The 27,715-nt window shown below is 47.1% G+C and overlaps 1 protein-coding gene and 1 non-coding gene across 2 annotated transcripts; both read right to left on the minus strand.

The window, feature by feature from the left end:
* Positions 1 to 596: 596 nt before the first annotated feature.
* Ikzf3 (IKAROS family zinc finger 3) lies at positions 597 to 27,715 on the minus strand. Its single transcript, XM_051158503.1, has 5 exons — positions 27,466 to 27,715; positions 26,136 to 26,303; positions 21,837 to 21,953; positions 12,225 to 12,341; positions 597 to 1,325 (listed from the first exon to the last, which is right to left on the minus strand). Exons 1-5 carry the CDS (start codon positions 27,713 to 27,715, stop codon positions 622 to 624), a joined length of 1,356 nt encoding a protein of 451 aa, XP_051014460.1. The 3' UTR covers positions 597 to 621.
* On the minus strand, positions 8,635 to 8,827 carry LOC127200918 (U2 spliceosomal RNA). Its single transcript, XR_007832135.1, has one exon. It is a non-coding gene; the product is annotated as a U2 spliceosomal RNA (small nuclear RNA).

Raw genomic sequence — 27,715 nt, forward strand, 5'->3', positions numbered from 1 at the left:
CTCAAGCTGGCTTTGGTTTTGTTTTTCTTGTGTGAAAAGAGGTGGATTGAAGCTCCGAGACTAGAATCTTGCATTGCTGGCGGCAGGTACTTACTCTACAGGACCCGCCTCTTCCTTACTGTTAGACTGTGAAGGGAGGGAGAGGGAGACCATAGCCTAACCCCCGTTGCCTTGTGGAGCTGCCCAAGGGCAAGGGTGGCTGGTCAGCTCTTCCACTGTGTGGATCTGGGCACAGGATCAAAAGGCATTTCCACATATGGCTGCTGTAGCCCAGCAAATGTCTCCTGCAGCCCACAGAGGACCGGTCCAACTGGCAGCCAGCTCCAGCGGACGGCTGTCTATTGCTACAAAAGATAATGGACCGGATACTTCTTTGGCTTTTAAATCCCATCAAATTCAACTGATGGGAAAGGGAGGTTTCACAAAGTAACTCGACAGCTCTGCGAACAGTTTCTGAACGAGGACAGTGTTTCCCCGCCGCGACTGCTCACGAGAACGTGACTGAGAGCTAACACGACTGGGCAGGGCTGTGGGTTTGGGTTCAGTCTACCGGGCGAGGCCATCATCGGTTTTTAAGAAACAACATTGACCCTGAGACATAAGAGCTTAGAGACTGACTGCTCACTTCAACATGGCTCTGTGCTCTCCTCGGGCGATGTGAGAGGAAAATTCATAGCGATCGTGGCTTCGATATCCGCACATGTTACACTCGAAGGGGTCACGGAAGCCGTGGCACCCCATGTGGATGGTGAACATCACGTAGTCTAGGAAGAGGACATGGCAGTGGTCACACCGGAACACATCCATCACCTCGCCTTCTTTGCTGATCACTTTGATGGAGTCTCTCAGGCATATGGGAGGGGCCTTGAAGAGTTCAAAAGAGCGAGGGACCTCCTTCAGGAGCGGCATCCCGTTGCGGGCCTGGGGAAGGACCATGTGGCTTTGCTGGTAGATGTGATTCTGGCGGTCCTCGTGGTTGCTGTCAGTGTCTGTGGAGTCATGGGCACTGTTATTGGGGGACAGGCCTCGTTCAGAAGGCAAGCTCTTGTCTGGCAGGGCGATCCTTTTCTTTTCCAGCTCCTGTGGGGCGCCATTAGGCATATCAGGCCGGGTGAGTGCTATGGGGTACATGCTAGTGATGACTGGGGCCATCTCAGAGGTGGGAGCAGGTGGGGTCTGGACTAAGGGGCGGAGGGCTTCAGCCCCGAGATAGCTGATGGCGTTGTTGATGGCTTGGTCCATCATTCGGCTCTGCATGATCTCACTCTCCTTCTCATACATGTAGCTGGGATTGTAGTTGACATCAAAACAGTGCCGCTTCTCACCTGGAACAAGCGAGAGGGGAGGTTATAGAAGAAATAGCTGGAAGCCAGATCACTGTGAGTTTTAGGCCAGCCTGGTCTACAAAGCGAGTCCAGAACAGCCGAGGTTACACAGAGAAACCCTGTCTCGAAAAACAAACAAATAAAAAACAAAACACCAAGAAAAAAGAAAAAAAAAGAAAACAAAGAAATAGCTGGAAGAGAGAGTAGGGGGAAAAAATCCAGAGTCTTCCAAAACTGGGAAAGGGCAAGCTGTGGTTGCTGCTCACTGGCACCCAGATGTGGGCGTGGGAAGGCTGGGGAGAGAAAGTCTCAGGGGGCGCTGTACATCCCTCGCATGTTTGAACTGTCAATTTTAAACCACAGGATAAAGGAGAGGGGCAGAGATGCCAATAGGTGAGGCCATGTTTGTGAGGTGTGCCCACTGGAGAAAGCGGGGTAGAGGGAATGAAACAAAGACAGCAGGACAAGGTGGGAGTGGGGGCTCCTGGGGACTAGGGCCTCTGCACTTTCACTATGTTGTCCTTGGATTCTAGAGAGGTTTGCTGTGTGTCCCGAGGCATCCCAGTGTTCCAAAATTTGTCACCGCCTCAGAGAAAAGGGTTCAGAAACCTAAGGAAGAAAATGGCGCCATAGCCAGGCGTGGTGGCGCACGCCTTTAATCCCAGCACTCGGGAGGCAGAGGCAGGTGGATCGCTGTGAGTTTGAGGCCAGCCTGGTCTACAAAGCGAGTCCAGGACAACCAAGGCTACACAGAGAAACTCTGTCTCAAAAAACCAAAAAAAAAAAAAAAAAAAAAAAAAAAAAAACCCAAAAAAAAAGAAAAGAAAAGAAAAGAAAAAAGAAAATGGCACCATAAGAGAACATAGGATCACAGTGGTTTCTGTCTCTGTTCTTGAGTCTCCATTCTAGCAGGGCAGGAACAAGACTTTATAAAACTGGAGATAAACTATAGTGTGGACATCATCTATGCAGACCTGTGATTTTTATCCTCTCTGCCTCCTGAGTGCTGGGATTAAAGGCGTGCACATCACGCCCGGCTTAAATCTAACCCTTGAGAAGGTGAACTGGTGGGACCTGGGTTGCTCTGACTGAGGGAGGGAGAAGAGATGGCAGCTGAAAGGACATGCGCAGGAAGAGAGAGAGCTCCACAGGGGCTTCGCAAACTTCCCATAGCCTCGCACACATGTAAGCCCGCACGCTGGGGTAGCTGTGGTGGTTGAGACGTGCTTCAGTCACGTGGACTAGTTAGTACTGGTTTGATTCTGGTTCCATTGGCTACTAGTTGTGTGACCTTTTGTGAAACAAACACAGTAACTCCTCGCAGAGTCACTGGAAAGCACTCGAGACAGTGCCAGGGACAAACACGACACTTGGGAGATGCTAACATTTTCTCTTTCCTTTCTAGTGTTTATTTATTGTTTTGTGTATAAGGAGGCGCACACGTATGCCACTGTATGCTTATTGAGGTCAAAGACCAACCCGTGGAAGTCAGTTCTCTCTTTCTACCATGTAGGACCTCAGCTTTGTGTTAAGGTTGCCAAGCTTGGTATCAAGCACCCTTATCTGCTGAGCCGCTCACCGGCCCTCGCTTTCTCTTCATGGGGATCAAAAGTTATAAATGTCCTGTGTGCCTCCAGACAGGGTTGTATCCCATATTGTGGGAAAGAAAGAAAGACCTGGAAAAAGAAAGAGATAGGTCTAGAATCCCAGCTTCTCCTGAGGCTGAGGGAAGAGGATCGGGTTGAAGACAGAGGGAGTTCAAATTCTCCCTGGGCAACTTGGTGAATCTTTGTCTCCAAAGGTTAAAAACACGTTTGTGGATATAACTCAATGGCAGAGTGCTTGTTAATCTGTGTGAGGCCCTAGGTTCAATCCCAGTGCCACAGTCAAACAGACGACCTTGGGAAAACGCACAGTAGGGCCAAAAGGTAGGCATCTGGAATAACCTCCCATAGTGTTTGGTTGGATTCCAATACAGAGCAAGTGTCTACATGCCTTTGAGGAAAGGAGCCTGTGGTCAGTGAACAGCAATGTGTGAGCTGTGTCAGGACACGGCTGGAGGCAGAAAGGCCAGCCAGGAGATCTGTGAGGCTCATTTACCCTGCATCCCCACCACCACACAGACATGTTACTTCCTAAGCTAATGTCTGAGAGACCAAAAGAAAACAGAAAAAAACAAACAAACAAAAAAACCCAAAAAAACAAACAAACAAAAAAAAACAATGTCCTAACTTGGCAACTCATTAGGAAGCAACAGAAATGTAGGTGCTTGCCAAAGTAACCAATGGGTTTTATTTCTGGCTCCTTGACGACTGTCTGCAGCAATGACACGGAGAACAGGAAACACCGAGTTCACACACACTCATACCCCTGGAAACAACACAGGGTTGATGAAATCTGGTTTCTTAATCTTTTCAAGGTCACTGCTGGTTTCTCAGTGTGGCTGGCTCTGCCAAACTCCCTGAATACCAGGAGATCTCCAATCTCCTGCCTCTTTCCCTGTGACAGAGAGGCTCTGGGAGGTTTCCAGGCACATCACCACCTCAGCCTCCATCTTCCTCCCCAGGAGTGTGCTTTCTCCTTACCTAAGCTTTCGATATTCACAGCCCACACCATGGGCAGCACCTCTCAGCAAGCAGCTGGGGCGCTACAAGTGGAAAGAGGCGGGAAGGGAAAAGCAAGCCCCTGTAAGGATGGAAACAGGTGACTGAGTTGTGCAGTGAAGGCAGAGCATTGTTCACGGTGGAGGCAAGGGGAGCACCTCAGATCTTCACGTGCACTCCAGCTCCCTCTGATCAGATCCCCTCATCTCTGAGTTACCGTAACCCTGATCGCTGAAGATGGCTATCAGTCGCCTGCAGACCGGATGACTCAATGTGTATGAAACTCAGAAGGGGTAGGCTACAGTAATTGAAACGCCAGTAGCTCACGTTTCTTTAGTAGCATACTCATAAAAAAAGAAAAAAAAATTAGGCAAACCCACAAACAAGAGTGTAACTGCTTCCAAGGCAGCTCCGAGCCTTGGGTCCAGATTCTAGTCAAATTACGCCTTTGAATGATTCAGGATAGCAGATTCAGGCGGAATAGAGGTTGTCTTCTGATGAAAACACAAATGGCAACAGTGAATCCTAAATGCAAAAGCCCAGGAGGTCGCCTGGTTCGGCTACTCCTTCCTTGTGAACCTTCTTAAAGGTGGTTAACCTATACTTTGGTAATTCTCAACTAAGTAACCTGCCCACGCGTACTGATGCAGTGGAGTGAGGGGACGTGGTTGTTGGAAACCTAGAATCACAGGCTGGGCATGTGCAGACTTAGATCTCTGACTTCAGGGTCTAAGGTCAAGATCCAGTGTAGAACGAGTCACTTCCGGTCCTCACACTCCACACTATGTCTTATATACAAGATGTTAATGATAAGAGCTGGGCGTGGTGGTGTAAGCCTGTTATCCCAGCACCAAGAGAGACTGAGGCAGGGGGATTGCTGTGAGTCCAAGGCCAGCCTGGTCTACAAAGTGACTCCAGGACAGCCAAGGGCTAACACAGAGCAACCCTGTCTTTAAAAAAAAAAAAAAAAAAAAGATGCTAATGATAAAAGCCGCTTTTATTGCAGCCCTAGGGTTCTGAGCATTGTGCTACCGACTTGGCTTGCTACCACACTTTTAAAGCTAATAAGGTGGACTTCCATCCCTGACAGATGAGGGACTTAGAGCCCAAACAAGTTGCTTCACTTTGCCAAGGTTGTCCATGGTGAAGGGAGAACCAGGTTGCACTCCAAGAGTCACATGTGAGCACATTCTTGCTCGTGCTGGCTCAGCCCTGCGCAGACAGTGACTTTGGAATAGTTCCCATAGGCATGGCATTGGGCATTTAACGGCAGCAATGGCAGCAATTTTATTTTATTTTATTCCTTCCCACAATCATCAGCATATATCAGTGCACCGCATTTGAGAAGCATCTGCGATGCACCGCCATGGTGTCCACAGAGTGCTTAGCAGAGCGCCTGGCACACACGGGCTCTCGTGAGGCGGTGGCCTGTTGGCCTGTCACCGTTGTTACTTATGCTCTGAGAAACACAGGCATCACTGCAACCCACAGGCTAGATGCAGCAGGTACATTACTTCTCTCTGAGGCAGCATCCTCCACAGTGGCTGCATGTAGGAACCTAGTGTGCCGCAGAAAAGAGAGTGGGGGAGGGGCGGAACCGTAGGGACACTTTAAAGATGTGCTACAAAAGCATGGGTGCATAGGAATCTACGCACAGGCATGGGGAGGCCGGGCAGGGGGGAGGGGTGGGGCTGTGGGAGGGAGGGCATCCAGACTGGGAACCTGGAAAGGACTGTATGGAGGTGGGTGGAGGGACAGCTCAGAGGCTAGGTGGGCTGGGATGTCAGCCTCCTGGGAGCAATTTACAAGGCTTTTATCATCAAAAGAAAAAGGGAAAAAATTGATGTGCTCTCCAGAAAAGCAATGCAAAGCCAGTATTACAGTCAACGTGGGGTAATGGAAACACACAGATTTTATCCGAGTCAAGTGTGATCCTTGCTGCTTCCTGTATTGTCCCACAGGTATTTTCTTTCTCTTTACTGCAAGCACAAGCCAAAAAGAAAGGCGGGAGGGGGAGGGAAGGGGGGAGAGGGTGGGCAGATAAGCAAGGAAAGTGGGGTGCCCGATGGTTGTGATGATTCTGATCTCAATTTAAGGAAGATTAGAATTACTAACAGTCCCTTCAGGAGAGGGAGTCAGGCAGCAGCAGGATAGGGGAGGAAACAAAAACCCTCTGACAGGGAGGAGGCCTGGGCTGGAAGCCACATTGTGTTGCTGCAGAGGCCTTTGTCACCTGTGACACGCTGCTTGGATGTTATCTGTCCTCAAGGAATTACAGGCTAAGACAGTCCTTCTCTCAAGGAGACAGACTTTGGCCATAGGACAACAGCTTTCAAGACTTCCCTGCTACCAGTTCTCAGGGACCAGACTTCTGGCTGGTCAAAGCTCCATCAGAAGACGTGCCATAAGCTGCTCTAGTGACGTTCTGGGCAAGGAGGGACCCCTCCCCCCAGGCTGTGGTATCTAGCAGACCCGGATCTGGCCTTGCTCTGTCTACCTGTGTTCACGCCTCCCCCACCCCTCCAATGCTCTGGTCCTTTTTCCTTCCTGAGTCTGGGGTCCCAACATCCTTAAATGTGCCTGCTCTGGGGCTGTTATGGAAGCAGGGACACTGAGACTTTTGGGCAGGTTGTGGGAAGCAAGAAAAGCTGCTTGCTGCTCTCTAACAGGTGTGAAAACTGCTTCCTGCTGCCCTGCTAACCAAAGTAGGTGAGTTCTCGTTTGGCACTTGGCAGGGAGGGAAGGCTGATGGTACTTGCAGAAGTGTCAAAACCTCACTCACATGCTTGCTGCCAGTGACAGAGCTCTGTGTTTTTTTTTTTTTAAATGTTGTTTTCCACATGAAAACTTTCATTAATAAAATGATACATAAACTTCTCTCAAAAGGAGATGTGGTGAGTCTTGTTCCCAAGGTGTGTGTGTAAGGGGTGGGGGGGGTGGGGGGTGTGAGGATGAAAACCAGGAAAAAGAAAAACTCAGAAATAAGTTATCTTTTCCTCCTTGTGGGAGAAGGATCTTCTCTCTATTTTAGCTTAACTATTTGAGGCTAGCCTGACTCTGAAGTCCTGGCCAAACCCTGTTTGTAACAGGACAAGCTTCAGGTTAGGACGCTGCCGGTGCTGGGGAAGGGGTCATCTAACCTGACTTTGCCCTTACAGTTCAAGAGGTCAGGGTAGCAAGGGCTGGTATGAGAGCTGTGCAGTCTAAGTACAGATTAAAGGGGGTGACTCATTCTTCACAGCCCACTCAGTGCCATTTTCCTGGCAGCCAAAGGTCTTCAGAAAGTGAGGCCTTGGAGAAGAGAGGGAGGAAGGAGAAGAGGAGGAGGAGGGAGAAGAGAAGAGGGAGAGGAGGGAGAAGAGGAGAGGGAGGAGAGGAGAAGGAGTGAGAAGAGGAGAAGGAGGAGAGAGAACAGGAGAGAGAGGATGGAGAAGAGGAGAGGGAGGAGGGAGAAGAGGAGAGGGAAGGAGGAGAACAGGAGAGGGAGGAAGGAGAACAGGAGAGGGAGGAGGGAGAAGAGGAGAGGGAGGAGGGAGAACAGGAGAGGGAGGAAGGAGAAGAGGAGAGGGAAGGAGGAGAACAGGAGAGGGAGGAAGGAGAACAGGAGAGGGAGGAGGGAGAAGAGGAGAGGGAGGAGGGAGAACAGGAGAGGGAGGAGGGAGAAGAGAAGAGGGAGGGAGAGAGAGGAGAGGGAGGAGGGAGAACAGGAGAAGGAGAAGGAGAGAGAGGAGAAGGAGGGAGAAGAGGAGAAGGAGGAGAGAGAACAGGAGGCGGGGAGCACTAGCTGGGCTTGGGCCACTGCATCCCACTTGCTGCAGTGCCACCAGGGATGTTCTGTTTTCCATGCCTTAACTTCACCACTTTCAGGCGCAGAGGTCCATTCAGCTAAAAGATCCAACGACTTTCCCCTTCTTTTTTAAATTGTGGTGTTTGTGTGTGTGTGTGTGTGTGTGTGTGTGTGTACACCTATGTGCAAATGGTGGCCAGAGGTCTATTTTGGTTCCTTAATCATTTTCTTTTTGTTTTGTTTTGTTTTTGAAACAGGGTTTCTCTGTGTAGCCTTGGCTGTCCTGGACTCACTCTGTAGACCAGGCTGGCCTCGAATTCACAGAGATCCGCCTGCCTCTGCCTCCTGAGTGCTGGGATTGCAGGCATGCACCACTGCACCTGCCCCTTCTAATTTTTTGAGACAGAGTCTCTTACCGAACCTAGCGTTTCCAGTTTGGCTGGAGAGGCTGGCCAGCAAGCTCCGAGATGGTTTTACAAGAGCTTTTATGTGGGTTCTGGGAGAGGGATAAAGTATGGCCTCACGCTTGTGCAGTACCCTCCACCCCCACCAGTGACAGGGTCCCACTATCTAGTTCTACCTGGCCCAGAACTCTTTGTACAGAACAAGTTGGCCTAGAACTCACAGAGCTCTGCCTCCAGAGTGCCCTAAAAACAAATCTCATAGACAAAGGCTTAGAGTGCAAGTTGATGCTGGAGGATTAAGAGTGTGCCCCAGAAGAAGAGTGTGCCCCAGAAGAAGAGTGTGCCCCAGAAGAAGAGTGTGCCCCAGAAGAAGAGTGTGCCCCAGAAGAAGAGTGTGCCCCAGAAGAAGAGTGTGCCCCAGAAGAAGAGTGTGCCCCAGAAGAAGAGTGTGCCCCAGAAGAAGAGTGTGCCCCAGAAGAAGAGTGTGCCCCAGAAGAAGAGTGTGCCCCAGAAGAAGAGTGTGCTCTCTTTTCCTGGGGGTACTGCAATACCAGGTCGATGCGTGGAGTGGACGGAGCAAGCTCCTATTCCAACTCCTACTTCCAAAAATCCATTTACTATATTGTCCTCGGATAGAGGGCGTATCAGATATTAAACTGATAAAAACAGATACTACACTTGATCTTAGGCAAAAGGCCGAGAAGCATCGTTTCTTTACTTTCTGAGGCAGGATCTCAGGTAGGCCATCCTTGATATTGAGAAGATGACCTTGACCTCCAAATCCTTTTCCCTCCACCTCTCAAGTGCTGGGGTGGCAGACAACACGATACCCCACCCCACCCCACCCCCAGGTTATGGTTACTATTTTCATGATGAATGAACAGACATAAGAGAAACGAGCAGACTGCACAGTGCTGTGCTGAGCAAATATATGGATGTGAGGTCAGCTTTAATGATAGTTTCCTCAAGGGGGGATGGGTGGGAAATAAGAACCCAACTCAATGAGCCTGACCTTTAACATGGGCGTGTGACACAAGTACTCTATCGTTAGAGCCTTGAGAAGGGGCTGCTGAAGTTGCACAGTCAGGCTCTCTTTCGCACAAGCTGCCTCTGCCTGACTCCTCACATTCATTTCCCGTGGATGTGAGAGGCCTTCCTGGTCATTCAGTCTATTTATTTTTCTCATTCACAGATCATTAAACAGAGACCCAGAGGGGGCTGGAGAGATGGCTCAGTGGTTAAGAGCGCCACCTGCTCTTCCAAAGGTCCTGAGTTCAATTCCCAGCAACCACATGGTGGCTCACAACCATCTGTAATGTGATCTGATGCCCTCTTCTGGCCTGCAGATGTTCATGCAGGCAGAGCACTGTATACATAATAAAAAATAAATAAATCTTTAAAAAAAAAAACAAACCAAACAGAGACCCAGAAAGAAAGGATTATGTAATTTCTCTAAACGTTTGAGGTCTCTTAACTGTGCTATATTATCATACACACACACACACACACACACACACACACACACACACACACACACACACAAAGATTAAAAAAAAAGCCTCAATTACTCTGGGCCCCGGAGCTGTTACTTCAGCTAAAATCAAGAGCAACCTTGTCCAGTTGTTATACACTGGTGAGCCTAGTTCTAAGCTTAGGGCCACACAGACAACCCCAAATGAATATACGGGACACTAAACAAAATCCAACTAGTAAATATGGGTAAGAGGTCTGCAAGGGGGGTGAGTAGCTGGCAGGGGGTGGGGGTGGGCATAAGAGAGAGCAGAGAGGAGTACCCAGAATGCCTTAGGTACGAAAATGAACACTGAATTGTCAAAGAACAAGCTTTACTGATAGGCAAAAAGAGTTAATCCTGCCAAGTTCCTGATCCTAGCACCCAGAAGATGGGATGGCTGAGAGATGAGAGAAACCAGACCTTCCAGCGTCCACATCTGCAGTGAGTCTGGAAGTGGTCTGAAATCCCATAGTCAGAAACCACTGGGTGGCTCGCTGAGGCAACAGAGGAGCCAAGCAGATCTGGACACAGAAAACACGAAAACAGCAACAAAACACAGCAACTTCTGCCATAGGTTTAAGGCAACTGTGAGGACTGGGTACCCTCTTTGTTCTCTTCGATCCAAGTGCACTGATTAAATCTGGACTGGAGTGAAGAGTCTTTACTTGGGTTTCCTTGCTGCTCTCATCCCATGTTCCATAGAGTCAAAACGGTCCTCTAGTTAAGGTCCACACGTAGAGACTGGTGGTCCAAGCTTTCTTTTGCATTTGTTAGACTCTAGTCACACAAGGTCAGAAGATGTACAGATAGTGCTCTGGCATCTGGATTGATCCACTGGAGCTAGTCTCTGTGGCATCCCCGCAGGCCCCTGCCATGTCTCCCCAAGGAGAGGGAGAGCTCCAAAACATACCAACTTCACTCTGACATGATTTATTAACGGGTTCAGTGACTGACTAACTGATTTCTTTTCTTTTTTTGTTTTGTTTTGTTTTGTTTTTGTTTTTGTTTTTTGAGACAGGGTCTCTCTGTGCTAGCCTTGGCTGTCCTAGACTCACTTTGTAGACCAGGCTGGCCTCAAACTCACAGTGATCCACCTGCCTCTGCCTCCCAATTTTAATCCCCCTGGGATTAAAGGCGTGCGCCACCACGCCTGGCCTACCCCTTTCTTTTGGAGACAGAGTCTCTCTGTATAGCCCTGGCTGACCTGGAATTCCCTATGTAGACCAGAGTGGTCTAAAACTCACAGAGACCTACCCATCTGTGCCTTCTGAGTGCTGGGATCAAAGACATGTGCTACAATTTATTACTGAAGTGACTGAAAGCACACAAAAGGTATTTAGCTAACAACATAAAATAAATAAGCAGAAATACCAACTTCAGTGAGTTCTAAATATCTCTCAACATATAATTAAGCAGAATGTCGAATTAATCTTAGAGTTAAAAGTAGACATGCTAGGCAGGTGGTGATGGCACATGCCTCTCATCTCAGCTCTGGAAGGGGTGTGGGGGATGTGCAGAGGCAGGGGGATCTCTGAATTTGGGCTACACAGAGAAACTCTGTCTTGAAAAAAAACAAAAAACAAAAAAATAAAATTAAATTAAAAAAAAAAAAAAACAAGGGGGGGTGCGGATGGAGAAAAAAACAAGAATAGACAGGCACTTGGTATGTGTAAAAGCCACTGAAATCAGTAAGTAAGGGAAGGTTAAAGTCAGAAGCAGTAAAAAAAAAAAAAAAAAAAAAAAAAAAAAGTCAGAAGCAGTAAAGCAGCTTTACAGAAAGATGTTGATAAAATTTAAAATATCACCAGCATGGAGGAAGATTTTTACCCATGTGATAACTATCACTTTCAATTTATAATAAAACTGACACATCCGACTTAGCTGCTCTCTTCCCAGCTACAAGTCTATTTTAAGTACTATGGTCACAAATATGTAAACATCTGGGCCAATAAAGAAACAGCTCCACCACTTTGTAAGTCCCAACACTTCAATGAACATAATTGTCTCTCAGCCATCTCACTCTGCTGTGGCTTTTGACAATGTGAAAACCAACGATATTAAAAATTAACTTTGATAAGACAAGTGATCGAATCAACTTGAGTCACTTAAATCCGCGTTTTCCCTCCATCTATTTTCTGTTAAAGCCAGCTCTCAATCAAACTCAAGAAAATATGGCGACATGCTTTAGAACATTAAAGAAAAAAAGTTACAGCATACTAACAGAACCAACTTGTAACATGTCATTGCAAAATTTTACCAAGATGCTATCTGGAACATTTAACTGGTGTAAATTGCATAAATCCGTGCAACAGATGTTGTTCAGAGCGAAGAGGAAGGAACAGCATGTTTAACATTAAGAGACAGTATCAAACGCCCCTCCTGTTCTGTAGCTAAGGCTCCTCAGTTAATATTTTCAATTCTATATACCAGAGCCGTCAAACTGAACTGATCACAAAGGTTAAGAACACAATAGAAACCTTGTTTCAACACACTGAACTAGGGGAGGCAGCCGGGCCTGCGCAGCAAGCATCTGTACATCACCTCCTTGGAGTTATCTGCTAGCAGCGACAAGAAAGGGCCATGCATTCTTACCAACGAACTTCTGAGGCATGGAGCTTTTTCGTTTTGCCACATTGCTCGCTAATCTGTCCAGAACGAGAGCTCTTTCACTTCCCATCTCTGCTTTGATGTGTCTGGCCTCCGTACTTGCTGCTTGGGAAGAGGGGAGAAGATAGCCTTGGTAAGTAAAGGATGAGGAGAGGAGGGAAACGGGGGTGGGGGGTGGGGGGTGGGGGTGGGTGGGAGGTGGTATTGGTGCACTGGGTGCTCATTACCTGTTGTTTCTGCTCAGATTTCCTGCCCTGGGTACCTGCTGTGGTCAGTGAGGCTGACTCTGAGCACATTCAAATCTTGCAGTCTTATGCTGATATGGGAAAGCCTGGCCTATCCCCTGCAAGCACCTTCATTAGCAAGAGGAAGTGTTGAAGAAACAGCTTGGACGTGGTTGGTTGCAGAGAGAAAGAGAGATGGAGGTCCTCTGACCCCCCCCCCCACCAGACTTCTTTCTGGTTCTGAGTAACTGCATGTGACACCTGCACACTGGTGTAATTCTTCTTAACAACTTTGAAAGAAGAAAGAAAGAAAAAAAAAAAAAAAAAAGGCACGGTGCCCCAGATTTACTGCTCTGTTTATGTTAATGGTACCTCTGAAAAACAGATACACTCACGCAGATAGTAAGAAATCTGCCCAGTGATTTGGGTACTGAGGTACTGAGTCATTTTCCTCTTCTTTGCTACGTTTCTCTCAGTTTTTAATCTTTCGAATTCCGTTTCTCTGGGTTCTCTTCACGTGCTCTTCACCTCTCGAAATTGTTTCCACTAAAGTGTCCCCGAGCCACACTGCTGTCTTGACATTAAAGAGAAATCCACATACTATATTTCTAATGAAAAAGGAGACTAGGAGCTGCCTGCTGACATCTGAGTGGCAGAGGCTGGGGTTTTCAGGCCTGGCTGTGCAGGAGTGTCGCCTAATTGCCTGATACACACGTAAGGAATATTTATAGGTAGGCTTCCTTTTACCCTGCAGAGGAGCCAGGACTACGGTGCTTTCAAAGCTCACTGGATGATTTTAAAAGGCAGCTACAACAACAGCTCGATCCTGTAATCCCAATCCTTGGGGGGGGGGGGCTGAGGCAAGAGGATTGCCATGAGTTTGAGACTAGCCTGGGCTACCCAGTGTGTTGTAGGCCATCCTAGGCTACCATGTGAAACTCCGGAGAGGGAAAGCAGCCAGAATTTCAGTCCACTAGAAGAATATAAAAAGAGTGCCAAATAGTAAATAAAGTGGAACAAATATAATATCCTTTGACATAGCAGTACCCAATGAGACGTCATGCCTAAAGAGTGAAAACTGCTATGACATCTGCTAGAAACACAAGGCCTAAGACTTTATAACACGGGCCCCGAATCGAGGATCAGTAGATCATTTCAGCAAAAGACCAAATAATAAACATTGCGTACGATTATTTACCATTATTCTTTTTGTTGCAGGGTCTTTCTGTCACATAGCTCCGAGGCTGCCTGCCCTCAAGTGCGGGACCCTCTGGTGGACTGCACATGCACGCTCCTATGCTCATGTTGGTAATAAATATTTTTAAGTTTGTGGGATTGTATACTGTGTTTCCTACTCTAGAGCTCTTCAAAAATGCAAAGATGAAACAAAACAAAACAAAACTTTATTGAAAGCAAGGCTGTGTGTAGTATAAAACAAAAAACAAAACAAAATGCAAAGATGGACATGCCAGTGACGTGCCTGCCGCAGAAGCATGGGAACCTCAATTTAGATGCCCAGAACCCACCTAAAAAGGTCCGTGCTGTGGCCCAAGCCTGTAATGCTGGCACGGGGTAGGGGGGCGGTGCGGGCAGCTGGGACAGCAGGGTCCTGGAGGCTTGCTGGCCAGGCAATCCAGCTGAACCAGCAAGCCCAGGTCCAACGAGAGACCACGTCCCAGGAAATAAGGTGGACCGTGATGGAGGAAGACAGTCAAATTTGACTTCGGGCCTCTAGGCACACCTGTACACACAAACATGGACACGTTCGTAGACCACACGGACATACGCATGCGCAGTAAGTAAACAGCAAAAGCCCTCTGTACAAACACATCGCTGGCTGTGTTTGGCCCAAGAGCCATGGAATATGCAACCCCTTCTAACTTAGCAAACACTGTGATACGATGAACATGCTTCTGTCTTTTCTTAGTGCTGCAGAAGACCTGAACTAAAAGCCCGTGCACTTCTAATGTGTCTAAGGAAAAAGAAAATGTCATTAGCTTAAGAAACAAGAGTTAAAAAGCAAATGATAGCTGCAGAATGAGACGTCCCCAGGCTTAGTGCATGTACAGATTTGGGACTGGTCAGCACTTGTTGTGTAGTTGGAGAGACATGTGCTGTGTGAAGAAGAGATTCCAGCATACAGAAACGTCACCCCTCCATGGTCTGTCCGACACATGATCAGAGAAAAGGACTCTGGCTACCTTCGCAGAAAATGACTGGCAGAGAAAGATCTGCAGGGCGGGACAGTCAGACTGGGCCTGAGGGAGTCAGTGCCAGATTTTTTTTTGGTTTTTCGAGATGGGGTTTCTCTGTGTAGCCTTGGCTGTCCTGGACTTGCTTTGTAGACCAGGTTGGCCTCAAACTCACAGAGATCCTCCTGCCTCTGACTCCCGAGTGCTGGGATTAAAGGTGTGTGCCACCACGCCCGGCCTCTTTCAGCTTTCTTACTGTCCTCAAAAGAACTGTCCGTATAAGACTCCTTGTGATTCTTAAAATAAGTAATAAAAGGAAACCTGTCTCCAAAAGTGAAAACAAACAAACAAACAAGTATAGAGACAACAGTAACATTACTTGAACTTTGCTTCTTGTCATAAAGTAAGTCTTGGCTCTAAAGAAGCACATCCTTACTTCTGGTCCAGCCGTCAACAACGGTTTATGTAAATGAAAACACTGTGTTCAGGACCAGGGGCCTAAGAGCATTCAGACTTGGTAGGATCTTTGGACTCCGGCACTTGGTGACAGAACACTGCTACTGAGTGAAGTGGGTCAAATTCTGTTCAGGCCAGGGACAGGTTCAAGTGACCAGACAGGAAATGATCACACATATTATTTCCTTCGTGGTAACCACCGCCAGATGTGGCGCTACCCAAAGCCCCTTGAGCAGAGAGATGAAAGGCAGAACCTGGAACTTGAAGCCGGTTTCCAAGCCAAGTGATTATTGATTCTCCCTTTTTCTCCCCCCCCCCCCCCCGCCACCCCCCCGCCCGCCCTTTGGTTTTTCGAGACAGGGCTTCTCTGTGCAACCTTGGCTGTCCTGGACTCACTTTGTAGACCTGGCTGGCCTTGAACTTAGAAGCAGGGGAAAAGGTGGCCTAGCCATGTCTGTACGCTAGGAGCGTCACTCTGAGAGGATTAGCGCCACCACTCCTGTACCTGTTATTGAAATGATTTCGATTGAAATGAGGATTAAAAAAAAAAATATTTGGGGGAATTTTTACTTTTGACCTCACTTTACCATTGTGCCTTGTCCCTTGCGGTCCGTCTTCTCACAGTCAAATCACAACCCAGGACCCACCCTGAGCGTGATGCCTTAGATCCCCCACTTATCTCTTAGGAGTCCCCGCTCTGTGTTTTACCAAAGTCACCATCAGCATCAACAGTTCTGTGGGCACACGCAAGCAACATCCTCTATGTTTGGGAAGACGCTGATGCATGGACCCATTGACCTAAATAGCTGTAATTAGGGCATGTCACTAAATGGCAGCCTTCTGAGATAGCATCACCTTTTCTCATTCCTGGTTAACCCACCAAGCTGGTCTTAACAGTCATTTCCAGATTAAGTCTCACCGTGTCAGGCAGTGACCAAACGGCTGACATTTAACAAAGTAACATTCTGGAGGGTTCATAGGTGGAAAGATAATGGAGGCTTTCCACAGCTCGGCTTAGGGGGACATACCTCCTGCAAGAAATCAAGAGGCTCCTCCCTCACTGCACCCCTCCCCAGATCTGCTATTCAGAACACTGACTCTCAGATCCCAGCTCTCCCAACCAGGGGAACATACCCTAGGGACTGAGTTTACATTCAGACTCAGCTGCCTTCAAACTGCCAAGTAGATGACAAAATAGAGTACACTCATACTCTCTTTCCTAGACTGCGTGCCTTTTTTTTTTTTTTTACCTCTGAAGCATCAGACAGCTGATGAGCAAAACCACCAAACGGCCACCTTCCAAACACCAAGTCAGAAGTCTGAGTTAGCTGGCCTCGGGGAATTATTTAGAAATCATGCTCAAAAGACGAAAGAAGAGGCCTTCTGACTTCTGGTCCTTCCTCTAACTTTAGGACGCCACCGTCTATTCACGCAGTCTAGACTTGTTAAGTGGAGGAAAATGAGTTTGGCAAGATAGCAAGGGAGGAAGATATGGGTTTAAATGATGAAACAGGAAATCCGTTCCTAGGTGGTGTTTGGCAGTTTAATGTTGCCAGGGTTGGGGGTGGGGAGTCCGGGATGGTAGTTAGTGGCGTATTTGGTTCCTGAGTGGGCACGGGGCAGGACTGCAATGCTAGATCAATTTCTCTTTACATTATTTGTCTACAATATAGTAGGTAAGTGTCAATGTTTTTTTTTTAGCAACAGATTTTAAAAGACATATTGGGAAAAAATAAAACATCATTGAAAGTCACAATTACAGAAGTAATCTACTGCCTTTAATCACCCCACGAGCTTTAACGATGCTTTTCAAAAAAATTTCAAAGTAATTGTAGCTTTGACTACGCGATCATGTTTTGCTTTTGTTTTTTGCAGAATCCTTCATTAGGGCTTGAAGTGTTAAATGGAGCTTAAAGCAGCCATTGCTTCCTGTCTCTTCTATGGTGTGGTCAGCAGCTAATAGAGACGGGAACAAAGTGGAGCCCTTGTGCAACAAGATTGTCTAACAACAGATTGCTATCAAAGACAAGGCAGCTTCAAACAAAAAGGTCACATGAAACTGTTGCCCTGTGGAGCAAGCAATATGAAGAAGGCTGCTAGGGAAACGGACTTGATTTTTGTTTTTGCTTTTTTTTTTTAACTTTTAGAAGAAAAAGTGTGTTACATTGTTAAAAATCCAACTTCATTGCAAAACCCTTGTGCTTGCATTTGCTCAACTAAAACAAAGAGAAAGAAGAAAACAAAAATGAACTCCTGGACTCACAAATAGACATAATTACTTATTCACTTAGGGTTTTTTTTTCTCTGTCTTTTTGACAGGGTCTTCCTATATAGCCCTGGAACTGCTTATGTAGAATATACATTGTAGACCAAGACGGCTTTGAACTCACAGCGATCCTCCTGTCTCTGCCTCCTGAGTGCTGGGATTAAAGGTGTGGGTCATCAGGTCCTGTTTTAGCTCATTATTTTCTAAGTGTCATTTTCTTTTTTTTTTTTTTTCTAAGTGTCATTTTCGGTGGCAGAGTGCTTGTCTGGAATGCGCTCGGCCCTGGGTTTGAGTGTCAACGCTGCAGACAAAAAGGCTTGTTCTTGCTGGAACTGCTGATTATTCATAGCAAGTTTGGCTCCAGGTATAATTTGTGTGAAATGAGGTCCCGTGAGCATCATAAACCTCAAGGGGCCCATGGTCATCTGCACTCCACTAGGCAGCAGGACCGGAGTACAGTGACACTGTCACTCACAGCATCTGGGCTGAAATAATTCATGTGTGTCTGTTATTAGATTGGTGCCTTAGTGCATGGTGCGCTCTTCAGGGCCGGGGGGGCCTAGTCTTCCTCATCCTTGCAAACAGTTCTGGCACGCGTTGTGGCACACAGAACTGAACCGGAGGTGTCTTGAAGAAAGGGCCTGCCACTTTGCACTGGCATTCCTTCAGGGCTGGTCTTTACTCCGAGGCCCCTTCCAGGACAGGCAGCGCTATCCCTAGCTGGGCTCTCATACAGGGTCTTGGCTATCCTACCCTCCAACTTAAAATCCTCCTGCCTCCGCCTCTTGGGTATCCTGAGTAGTTGCCACACTTAGCTGCACTCTGACTTAAGCATGTGCTTGCTGCACGAGTGCTCCATGCACTGGAGCCTTGGAGTAGCCTTTTAGAAGAGACACTAGGAATGAAGGCTTAGGATGTACCGCACTGGGGTTGGAGACACATATAGCTACTTGAGTGCTTAGTCCGTACAGAGCCCTGGCTTCTCTTCCCCGCACCGCATCTAACTGGGTGGCACACGCTTGTAACCTCAGTACGGAGAGAGGTGGAGGCGGAAACCAGGAGTTCAGGTTTAGGGAAAGAATTCACTGTGTTGGTCAGAGGTCAGATAGAACACTGGACTCATACTGGACTCCTAGTTGCAGGAAGGAAACGAAAGGCACAGGAGGAGTGGCGTCAGTGAGGGGCTGGATCTCAGGGGGAAGTGTATGAGCATCGTTTAAAACCCAAGAGACTCAGGGATACAGCTGACTTTACCCATTTTGTGATTCAAAAAAAAAAAAAAAAAAAAAAATCAAAGGCGGGCATGGTGGTACACACACCTTTTAAGCCCAGCATTCAAAAGCAGAGGCAGGTGACTCTCTGCAGGTTCAAGGCCACCCCGGGCTACATAAAGAGGCCCTATCTCAAAAGAACAAAACAAAACAAAACAAAAAATCAAAACTTGCTGACTTGGTTAACCCTTTACTTTTTGCTGAGACTTAAAATATGTTGCATACACCTATCAAATAGCCCTATGAATGCAAATTAGCCTGTAGCTCAGCACTTTCTGAGCCATCTAGCGCTTCTGAACGGCCTAAATACTTCTTTTGGTAACTTTTAAAACTTCAACTTCCTAAAATGGCATGGGGATGTAAAGTAAAAGTTACTTTACAAATGATCATCTCGAACATACTGCATAGGGACAGAACTTGCTGATTCTCTCTCATATTTCCAGGAGAATCGGGACAACACACACACACACACACACCACAGAGAGAGAGAGAAACAGACAGACAGACAGACAGACAGACAGAGACAGACACACAGACTAGTATGCACATATGTTGCTGTATTTCTTTTGCTCTCTAGACAGTATATGATCACTGAAATATAGCTTATTATTCCCCAAAGTGGAAGATAAATCTATTATCTATTGATTGATGAGTAGAAAAGCCCAATGTGGTAAGTGCATACAATATTGGACTCTTTCTCAGCTGCAAATACGCGAACCCCAAAGCTCCACATTTATTAGAAAAAGTAAGACTTAAAAGGCCTCACATAACTGGGCGGTGGTGGTGCACGCCTTTAATCTCAGCACTTGGAAGGCAGAGTTCTAGACCAGCCTGGTCTACAGGGCAAGTCCAGGGCAGCCAGGACTACATAGAGAAACCCTCTCTTGGGGGTGGGTAGGGGAAGGCCTCATGATTTGATTGCACTTATGTGAAGTATCTGGTAAGGGAAATCAGTAGAGGCCAAAATTAGGTGAGATGGAGGAAAATAACTACATGTGGGCAGACAGTCTCTCTTGGGAGTTGTAAAATGCCCAGCTTTATTTATTTATCTTTTTTTTTCCTTTTCTTTTCCTTTCTTTCTTTTTTTTTTTTTTTTTGAGACAGAGTCTCTCTACATAGTCCTACCTTTCCTGGAACTCCCTCTGTAGTCCAGGCTGGCCTGACACTCAGCTATCTACCAACCTCTGCCTCCTGAATGCTGAGATTAAAGGCAAGTGCCACTATGTCTGGCTGCTATAAAATATGAACCGCAAGCAATGCGTGGCCATCATGCCTTTAATCCCAGCACTCAGGGAGGCAGAGGCAGGTGGATCTCTGGGAGTTTGAGGCCAGCCTGGTCTACTAAGCAAGTCTAGGACAGCCAGGGCTATTACACAGAGAAACCCTATCTCAAAAAAACTAAGTTGTATTTTTTGAGACAGGGTTTCTCTGTGTAACCTTGCCTGTCCTGGACTCACTTTGTAGACCAGGCTGGCCTCGAACTCCCAGAGATCCACCTGCCTCTGCCTCCCGAGTGCTGGGACTAAAGGCATGTGCCACCATGCCCGGCTCCAAGTTGTACTTTAATAACAAAAAACTCAGCCAGATATATGCATGCGTGCACATGTGCACACTCAGGTGTGCACATACACACACAAACTAAACCAAACCAAACAAGCAAACTAAAGTTCTAGTGATTTTTTTAAAGATAGTCACCGGATTTTGACAAGTCTTTCCTTTCCCACCTCTAAAGCGAGAAGGTAGGATTAGATGTCTCTTTTATGTTTCCGCTTAAGATGGCAAACACCCAGCTTTAGCTGTTTTTTATTAAGGCAGCAAGCAGCAAGCCCTCTAGCAGCGAGAAGGAAATGAGAGCCCTTGATAAGCCCCAAGATGCCATCAGAGTGAGAAGTAGAGGTGAGCGCAGACGCACGGGCTTCCGTTGGCCAGCGCCTGAATCAGGGTTACACCGAAGCGCACACATTTCCTTCCACTCCACAGGGGTGAACCCACTCAGGGGTCTCCACTCTTTTCCTAACCCTCACACTGCCGTCACACTCTCATCTATTGCTCCACTTTAGGGTGCTCAGAGTCTTCCCCGTGCAATTACAGCTGCCAAACGCTGAAGTCCACAGGGACTTGCTTCCCATTCTAAAAGCAAATAACCGAGTCCCCACGCCTAGCTGAAGTACCAGGTTGAGGGCCGTACAGGAAAAGCTTTAGGCTGATCCAACCAAAAGATGAAAAGGAAAGAAAGCCACACTGGACACGGAGGACAAGTGTAATATTTCAGCCTGTGCCCAAGAGCTATACAAGTCAACCCTCTGGAGAGACCAGGAAACTCCTCAAAGCCAAGTGCAGACAAAGACATCACCTTTGGGCCCCGTACAAAGAAAACCCTTGCACTTTGTAACTGATGCTTTCCGAAGCACTCCCCAGCCTGTACCTCTGACTCTGATACTACTATTCCAACGCTATTAGGAAATTCTGCTGGCTGTACCCCTGAAAAATGTTGTTTACGGACTCAGAGCAATGTCAACCCCCATCACTGCCAAGACTTGCCACAGATTCCTAACTGGATCACCCAAGATCTATCTAACCTCGTCCCACACACAATTGACTCCCAGGAACTAATTAGGGTGATGACTTTCAAATGGGAAGCCTGATGACGTCACCTGTCTGTGCTCAAAGATTCTCAGTTTCACTCAAAGGTCTTTACACTCGCCTCCAAGGCCTGATGAGATCTGGCTTCCCTTTTCCCCTCTGGCTTCATGTCCCGTGGTTGTCCTGAACTCGCTTTGTAGACCAGGCTGGCCTCGAACTCGCAGTGACCCACCTGCCTCTGCCTCCCAAGGGCTGAGGTTAAAGGCGAGCGCCACCACCACCTGGCTCTCACAGGGCTAACTTTACATTTCTTCAAGTTGGAGTCTCAAGACCGTTGTGTGTACTGATCCCCAGTGAATGGTGGGGCTCACAGCCATGCCTTCCAGTCCATTAAAATGTTGCGTGGTTTGACGTCTTTCCTGGTTGACCCTTTCCCTTCACTTCCTGCTTTATTTTTCTCAGAAGCGCCTCCTGTCTCTCCACCTTGCTCATTTGTTCTGTCTATAATCTCCACCACTGGCGAGGGGGCGGGGATGGGAGAGGGGCGGGTGGGTAGGGAGGGGCGGGGGGGGGGGGAACGGGGGAACGAGCACTGTGCAACTCACCGGCGTCCCCCAGGTCAGAGTTCTGAAGATATGATCGGCATCGCTCCTTATGCTCCTCCAGGGAGCTTCTCTGCTTGTAGCTCCTTCCACAGAACTCACACTTGTAGGGTTTCTCCACTAGAAGGAAGACACAGGCACTCAGGGACCGTGGCTCTGAGAAGGATGTTCTCTGAGAATGAGGCTGCTGGCCCAACCAGGACCAAGTCTGTGTTGCTGTCAAATCTGTTCGGCTGAAACAAGGCTACAACCTAGGAGGGACTGCTAGAACAGTAGATGGAAGGTGGTCTTCTGCAGAGGGAAGGCTCTGGAGTTGATGACTGCCGTTTCACTCAGTGTCTGGATTACGAGTTAGATTTTGTGTTTTTGTTTTTGTTTTTTTTTTAATTAACAAAAACAGGCTTCAAGGGCTGGAAAGATGGCTCAGCAGTTAAGAGCACTGGCTGCTCTTCCAGAGGACTGGGCTTTGGTTCCCAGCACCCACAGTGGGTTCATGCCAGCTGTAACTCTAGTCCCAGGGGGAGGGAAGAAGAGAGGGGGAGAGAGAGAGAAAGAGGGAGGGGGGGGGACACAGGATCATTTATTCTTCAAGGAGGGTAGTGTGGTATAAGAATAAAATGGGGCCAGGTGTGGTGACAGGTGTGGTGACAGGTGTGGTGACAGGCACCTTTTACTCCAGCAGAGACATGAGGCTTTTTGTGAGTTTGAGCCTAGCCTTGTCTACATAGTGAGACCCAATCTCAAAAGGAAAACAAAGCAAATTATTTGAGAGCCTTACTACTTGGGCTTGAGTGATTGCTAAGCGGTTAGGGCAGAGGATCTGGGTTTGGTTCCCAGCACCCACTTGGCAGCTCAGCTCATCACCATCCGTAGTAACTCCAGCATCCAGGGGCTCTGGTGCCCTCTTCTGACATCCTTGGGCACTTATGTAGGGAAAACACTCACTCACATAAAATTAATTAGAGTAGGGTGCCTGCCATCCTTCTTATTTTATGACATCCACCCAACTGTAAGGAACAACATGGTCTGTAGGCATTGTGGTCGGGCTAGAGACCCACCAAACACCCGCATGCTGGGAGTGTGGCACCATTCTCTCCAAGTGGCTTCAAACAAGTACAGCCAAAACAGGTTAAGTAACAAAGAATTTTTTTTTTTTAATTTTATTTTATGTGCATTGGTCTGCAGGGGTTAGATCCCTTGGAACTGGAGTTACAGAGAGTTGTGAGCTGCTGTGTGGTGCTGGAGATTGAACCCAGCTCTTCTGGAAGAACAGCCAGTGCTCTTAACCATTGGGTCACCTCTCCAGTCCCAACAAAGAATTATTTTTCGCCGGGCAGGGTGGTACACACCTTTAATCCCAGCATTTGGAGGCAGGGGCAGGTGGATCTTTGTGAGTTCGAGGCCAGCCTGGTCTACAAAGAGTTTGAGGAACAGGGTTATTACACAGAGAAACCTTGTCTCGAAACCCACCCCCCCCCCATCCCGCAAAGATTTCTTTTTCTCTTTTATTTATTCACCTTTGTTTTATGTGCATTGGTTTCTTGCCTGAATGTGTGTTTATGTGAGAATGTCAGATCTTGGAGTTACAGACAGTTGTGCACTGCCATGTGGGTGCTGGGATTTGAACTCAGGTCCTCTGAAAGAGCAGTCAGTGCCCTTAACCACTGAGCTATCGCTCCAGTCCACAAAGAATGTTTTAAAAATATTTATTTGTTTATTACATATATAATGTTCTGCTTGCATGTACACCGGCACACAAGAAGAGGGCACCAGATCTCATTATAGATGGTTATGAGCCACCATGTGGTTGCTGGGAATTGAACTCAGGACCTCTGGAAGAGCAGACAGTGCTCTTAACCACTGAGCCAGCTCTCCAGCTCTCCTCATAGAATATTTTTAATAGTAGAATTAAGAGTGAATTGCAATAGGCAGACATGGTGGCGCACGCCTTTAATCCCAGCACTCAGGAGGCAGAGACAGGCGGATCTCTGTGAGTTCGAGGCCAGCCTGGTCTAGACAGTGAAATCCTGTCTTGAAAAACCAATCAAAAGTTTCCTCATAAGTCTGCCTACATGGAAGCAAGGTTATTTTTATCTGGTCTGTTGATAAAAACGTAACTTAAAAAACATTGCCATTGTTTTAGAGGCTGAAGTGTGTTTTTCCTGTTTTCCTTTTGTTATGCATGGATCTAACCTGGTGCCTGTGGATGCCAGGCCTCAGTGCTACCCTGAGTCTCGGGGCTCCATCGTGGGATGTTTCATTTCCCAATGCCTATAGCTTTGGGAGTAAAAGCATCCTCAAAAGATCCTGGTGAAACCCCAAACCGAAATAAAGTACAGGTTTGCAATGGCTAAACACGTTATATTTCTGCATAACTTGGGTGCTCTGGAGTCTGTCTCAAAATATCCATTGGTTCTATGTTTGAAAATGCGGGAAAGGAGAGAGATATTCTTTTTTTTTTTTTCCCTCCATCATACCCATTCCTAATTTGTTACATTGACAAATGAGCTAAAAGGAAAGAGAGAGAGAAAGAGAGAAAGAGAGAGAGAGAGAGAAGAGAGAGAGAGAGAGAGGAGAAAAAGAAACCCCATATGACCTGTTGTGGGTTTGCTGAGGTTGGCTTCTTTAATCTTACTCTGAATTAAGAGGAGTTTTGAGATTGGGGCTGGGGTTTAGTCAAAGCAGTAATGTGGACTGACATAAAAACAAACCTCTCTCTCTCTCAAATTAAAATTTTGACAGATAACATCAAGAACACAAGGTCCCAGTTTTGAAAATAAGACTAGCTTTATTTTTCTACAAGGGAAATTCTAAATGTTAAAAAAAAAAAAAAAAAGTGTCATCTTGCTTGTTCAAAATAAGGACTTAAGAGATCAAGGCGGCGCGTGGCTTTTTAAGAATTCTAAGGTGCTCCTAGTGCTTAAAAATAAGTGGGCCGAGAAGGGAAAAGCTGGGGTTAGGAAATTTAGCCAGAAACTGGGTAGGGTGGTGCATGCCTGCAGTTACAGCACTCGGAAGATAAAAGCAGGAAGATGGCTACAACTTTGAGGCTAGCCTGGTCTACACAGTGAGTTTCAATTCAACCAGGACTACAAAGGACTCTTATCTCAAAAGAGAAATAAAATGAATAAGAAATTTAGCCCAGGGGTTGGGGATTTAGCTCAGTGGTAGAGCGCTTGCCTAGCAAGCGCAAGGCCCTGGGTTCGGTTCTCAGCTCTGGTGAAAAAAAAAGAAGAAGAAGAAGAAGAAATACCATTTGCCGGGCTCACGCCTTTAATCCCAGCACTTGGGAGGCAGAAGCAGGCGGATTACTGTGAGTTCAAGGCCAGCCTGGTCTGCAAAGTGAGTCCAGCACACCCAAGGCTACACAGAAAAACCCTGTCTCGAAAAAACAAAAAAAAAAAAAAAAAAGAAAGAAAGAAAGAAAGAAAAGAAATTTAGCCCAGAACAACAAAAAAGAACCTCAAATAATAATTTATATCTTATTTACATTTTTCTTTTTTTCAAACAATTATGCAATTTTGTTTGTTTGAGTACATGCATGTAAGAACAAGTGTTTGCATGGCCAGAGGTGTCAGAACTCCTGGAAATGGAGTTGAAGTTGGCTGACAACAGATATGGGTGTCAGGAATGGAACTCTGGTCCTCTAGAAGAGCAATATGTGCTCTTAACCACTCAGCCATCTCCTGTATTTACATTTTACAATAATTTACAAACTGTACCAAGTTTTTTCGTGTAGTTTTGTGAATAGAACACTGGAAAATGTGGGTGGGTGGGTGGGTGTGCACGCACAGGCACACACATTAAGAAAATAATCCTTAGCCGGGTAGGGTGGCGCATGTATGTAATCCCAGCACTCAGGGAAGTGGATTGCTATGAGTTCGAGGCCAGCCTGGTCTACAAAGTGAGCCCAGGACAGCCAAGGCTACAGAGAGAAACCCTGTCTCAAAAACAAAAAAGAAAAGAAAACCATCCTTTAATAAAGTATACCATAAAAATACTGATTGCGGCCTTTCTTTTTTTTTTTTCCTCTCACAAAAAAATTGCAAAGGAGCTGTAATTTGTTTGACTGCCATTCTTCAGACACAAGAGCGCTGAAGGAACGGTCTCCACTGAGGCAGACGGAGAGCAATTAATGCCTTAATGGAAGTGCAGTTAGCCCTAGAGGTCTCTGCTGATGTTAACTCTTGGAGTGGGGGTGGGGGCAAGGGAAGGAGGGTTGACAGATTGGAGCCTCCACGCTTAACTCTTTCTTGTTTCCACAGTTGCTATATGGACCGCTCGCTCGTGTTCCTCACTTACCAGAATGTGTCCTAAGGTGTCCCGTGAGCGCGTCTCTCCTTTGGCATGCGTAGTTGCAGAGGTGACACTTAAAAGGTTTTTCCCCTGTGTGCAGCTTAATGTGGCGGAGGAGGTTACCTTTCTGAGTAAAAGATGCCCCACACTGATTACACTGGAACGGGCGCTCACCTTCAGAAAGGATGGAAAAGGAGATCTCTGAGCACAAGGTAAAGTGGAAACACGTGTGCACAGCTTAGAGGCCTAGGGCAAACACCCGTCTGTGGGTGCTTCTGCCCACAGTGACATAGGTCACTCACGCGGGAGCTGCGTTTTGAGGCAAGAGCCTTGTGGAATCTTCCCCCTTGAAGAAATGAGTGCTCCCGCTCAGAGCAACTCCTGTAGCTGTCATCTTGCTCTGAGTCAGCACCAAGGGACATGGGCCAGGCTAAAGGTTTCTCTATTTCTTGACATCTGAATGCAGTTGCCTTTGAAAAAGAACTCACACATTCAAGCTTTTTTTTTTTTTTTTTTTTTTTTTGGTATTTTTGAGGCACAGCCTCACTATGTAGCCTTGCCCTGGAACTCACTATGTAGACCAAGCTGGCCCCAAACTCAGAGATCCACCTGTCTCTGTCTCCTGAGTGCTGGGATTAAAGTCTTTGTTTTGTTTGGTGGTTTTGACTCTCTCTCTCTCTCTCTCTCTCTCTCTCTCTCTCTCTCTCTCTCTCTCTCTCTCTCTCCTTTCTTTCTGACAGGGTTTTCCTCTGTATCCCAGGATGGCATGGAACTCAGGGTCATCCTCCTGTTACAGCCTCCTGAGTACCAGGGCTGAGGTGCAAGGTGTAAGAAGGTGTCAAGGCACCAGTCTTTTTATAGTGTCCCTGTATCGTATGGACCCTCCTGACTGAGTGTGACTTGCTGGCGGGCCTTCCTATGGACTCTATTTCTCTCTGTGTGTCTCTCTGTGTCTGTGTCTGTGTCGCCATCTCTCTCCATCTCCAGGGTCTCACAATATATCTCTGGCTGTTCTGGAACTTGCTAAGTAGACTGGGCTGGCCTTGAACTCAGAGGTCTACCTGCCTCTGCCTCCTGGGTGTTGGGATTAAAGATGTGTGCCAGGACGCCAGGCCTTCGCTAGTCTCATTTTTTTTTTTTTTTTTTAATCCTCAGTATTTGCAATGTGGTCGCCAAAGGCCCGGGCAAAGCAGGGACAATGCAAAGAGGGCGAGAGACATCAGAGTTAAGCGGAAGGCAATGGGGAAATCCAAGAAGAGAGTCAAACCCCACCACCTCCTTCCTCACATAGCTGCACGAGGGCGGGTTTGAGAGCGAGCAGAGGAGACCTGTTTACCGGTATGGCTTCTCTTATGGACCATCAGGACATTGAAGCTGATGCAGGACAACCCGCACACGTCGCAGTTCATCTTGCCACCGGGTGGCCTGCTGCTGTCGTACGGGACGTGTCTCTCCAGCTTAATGTTTTCATATTCGTTATATTCCCTTGTGTAGCTGTAAGGAATGTCACCCTCTTCTGCGTTTCCTCCGGGCTCCGGCTTCAGGATGCTCTCATCTCTTCCGCTGTACTCATCTTTCACTTTCAT

Source organism: Acomys russatus, chromosome 16, assembly GCF_903995435.1.
Source record: "Acomys russatus chromosome 16, mAcoRus1.1, whole genome shotgun sequence".
Lineage (NCBI taxonomy): Eukaryota > Metazoa > Chordata > Mammalia > Rodentia > Muridae > Acomys > Acomys russatus.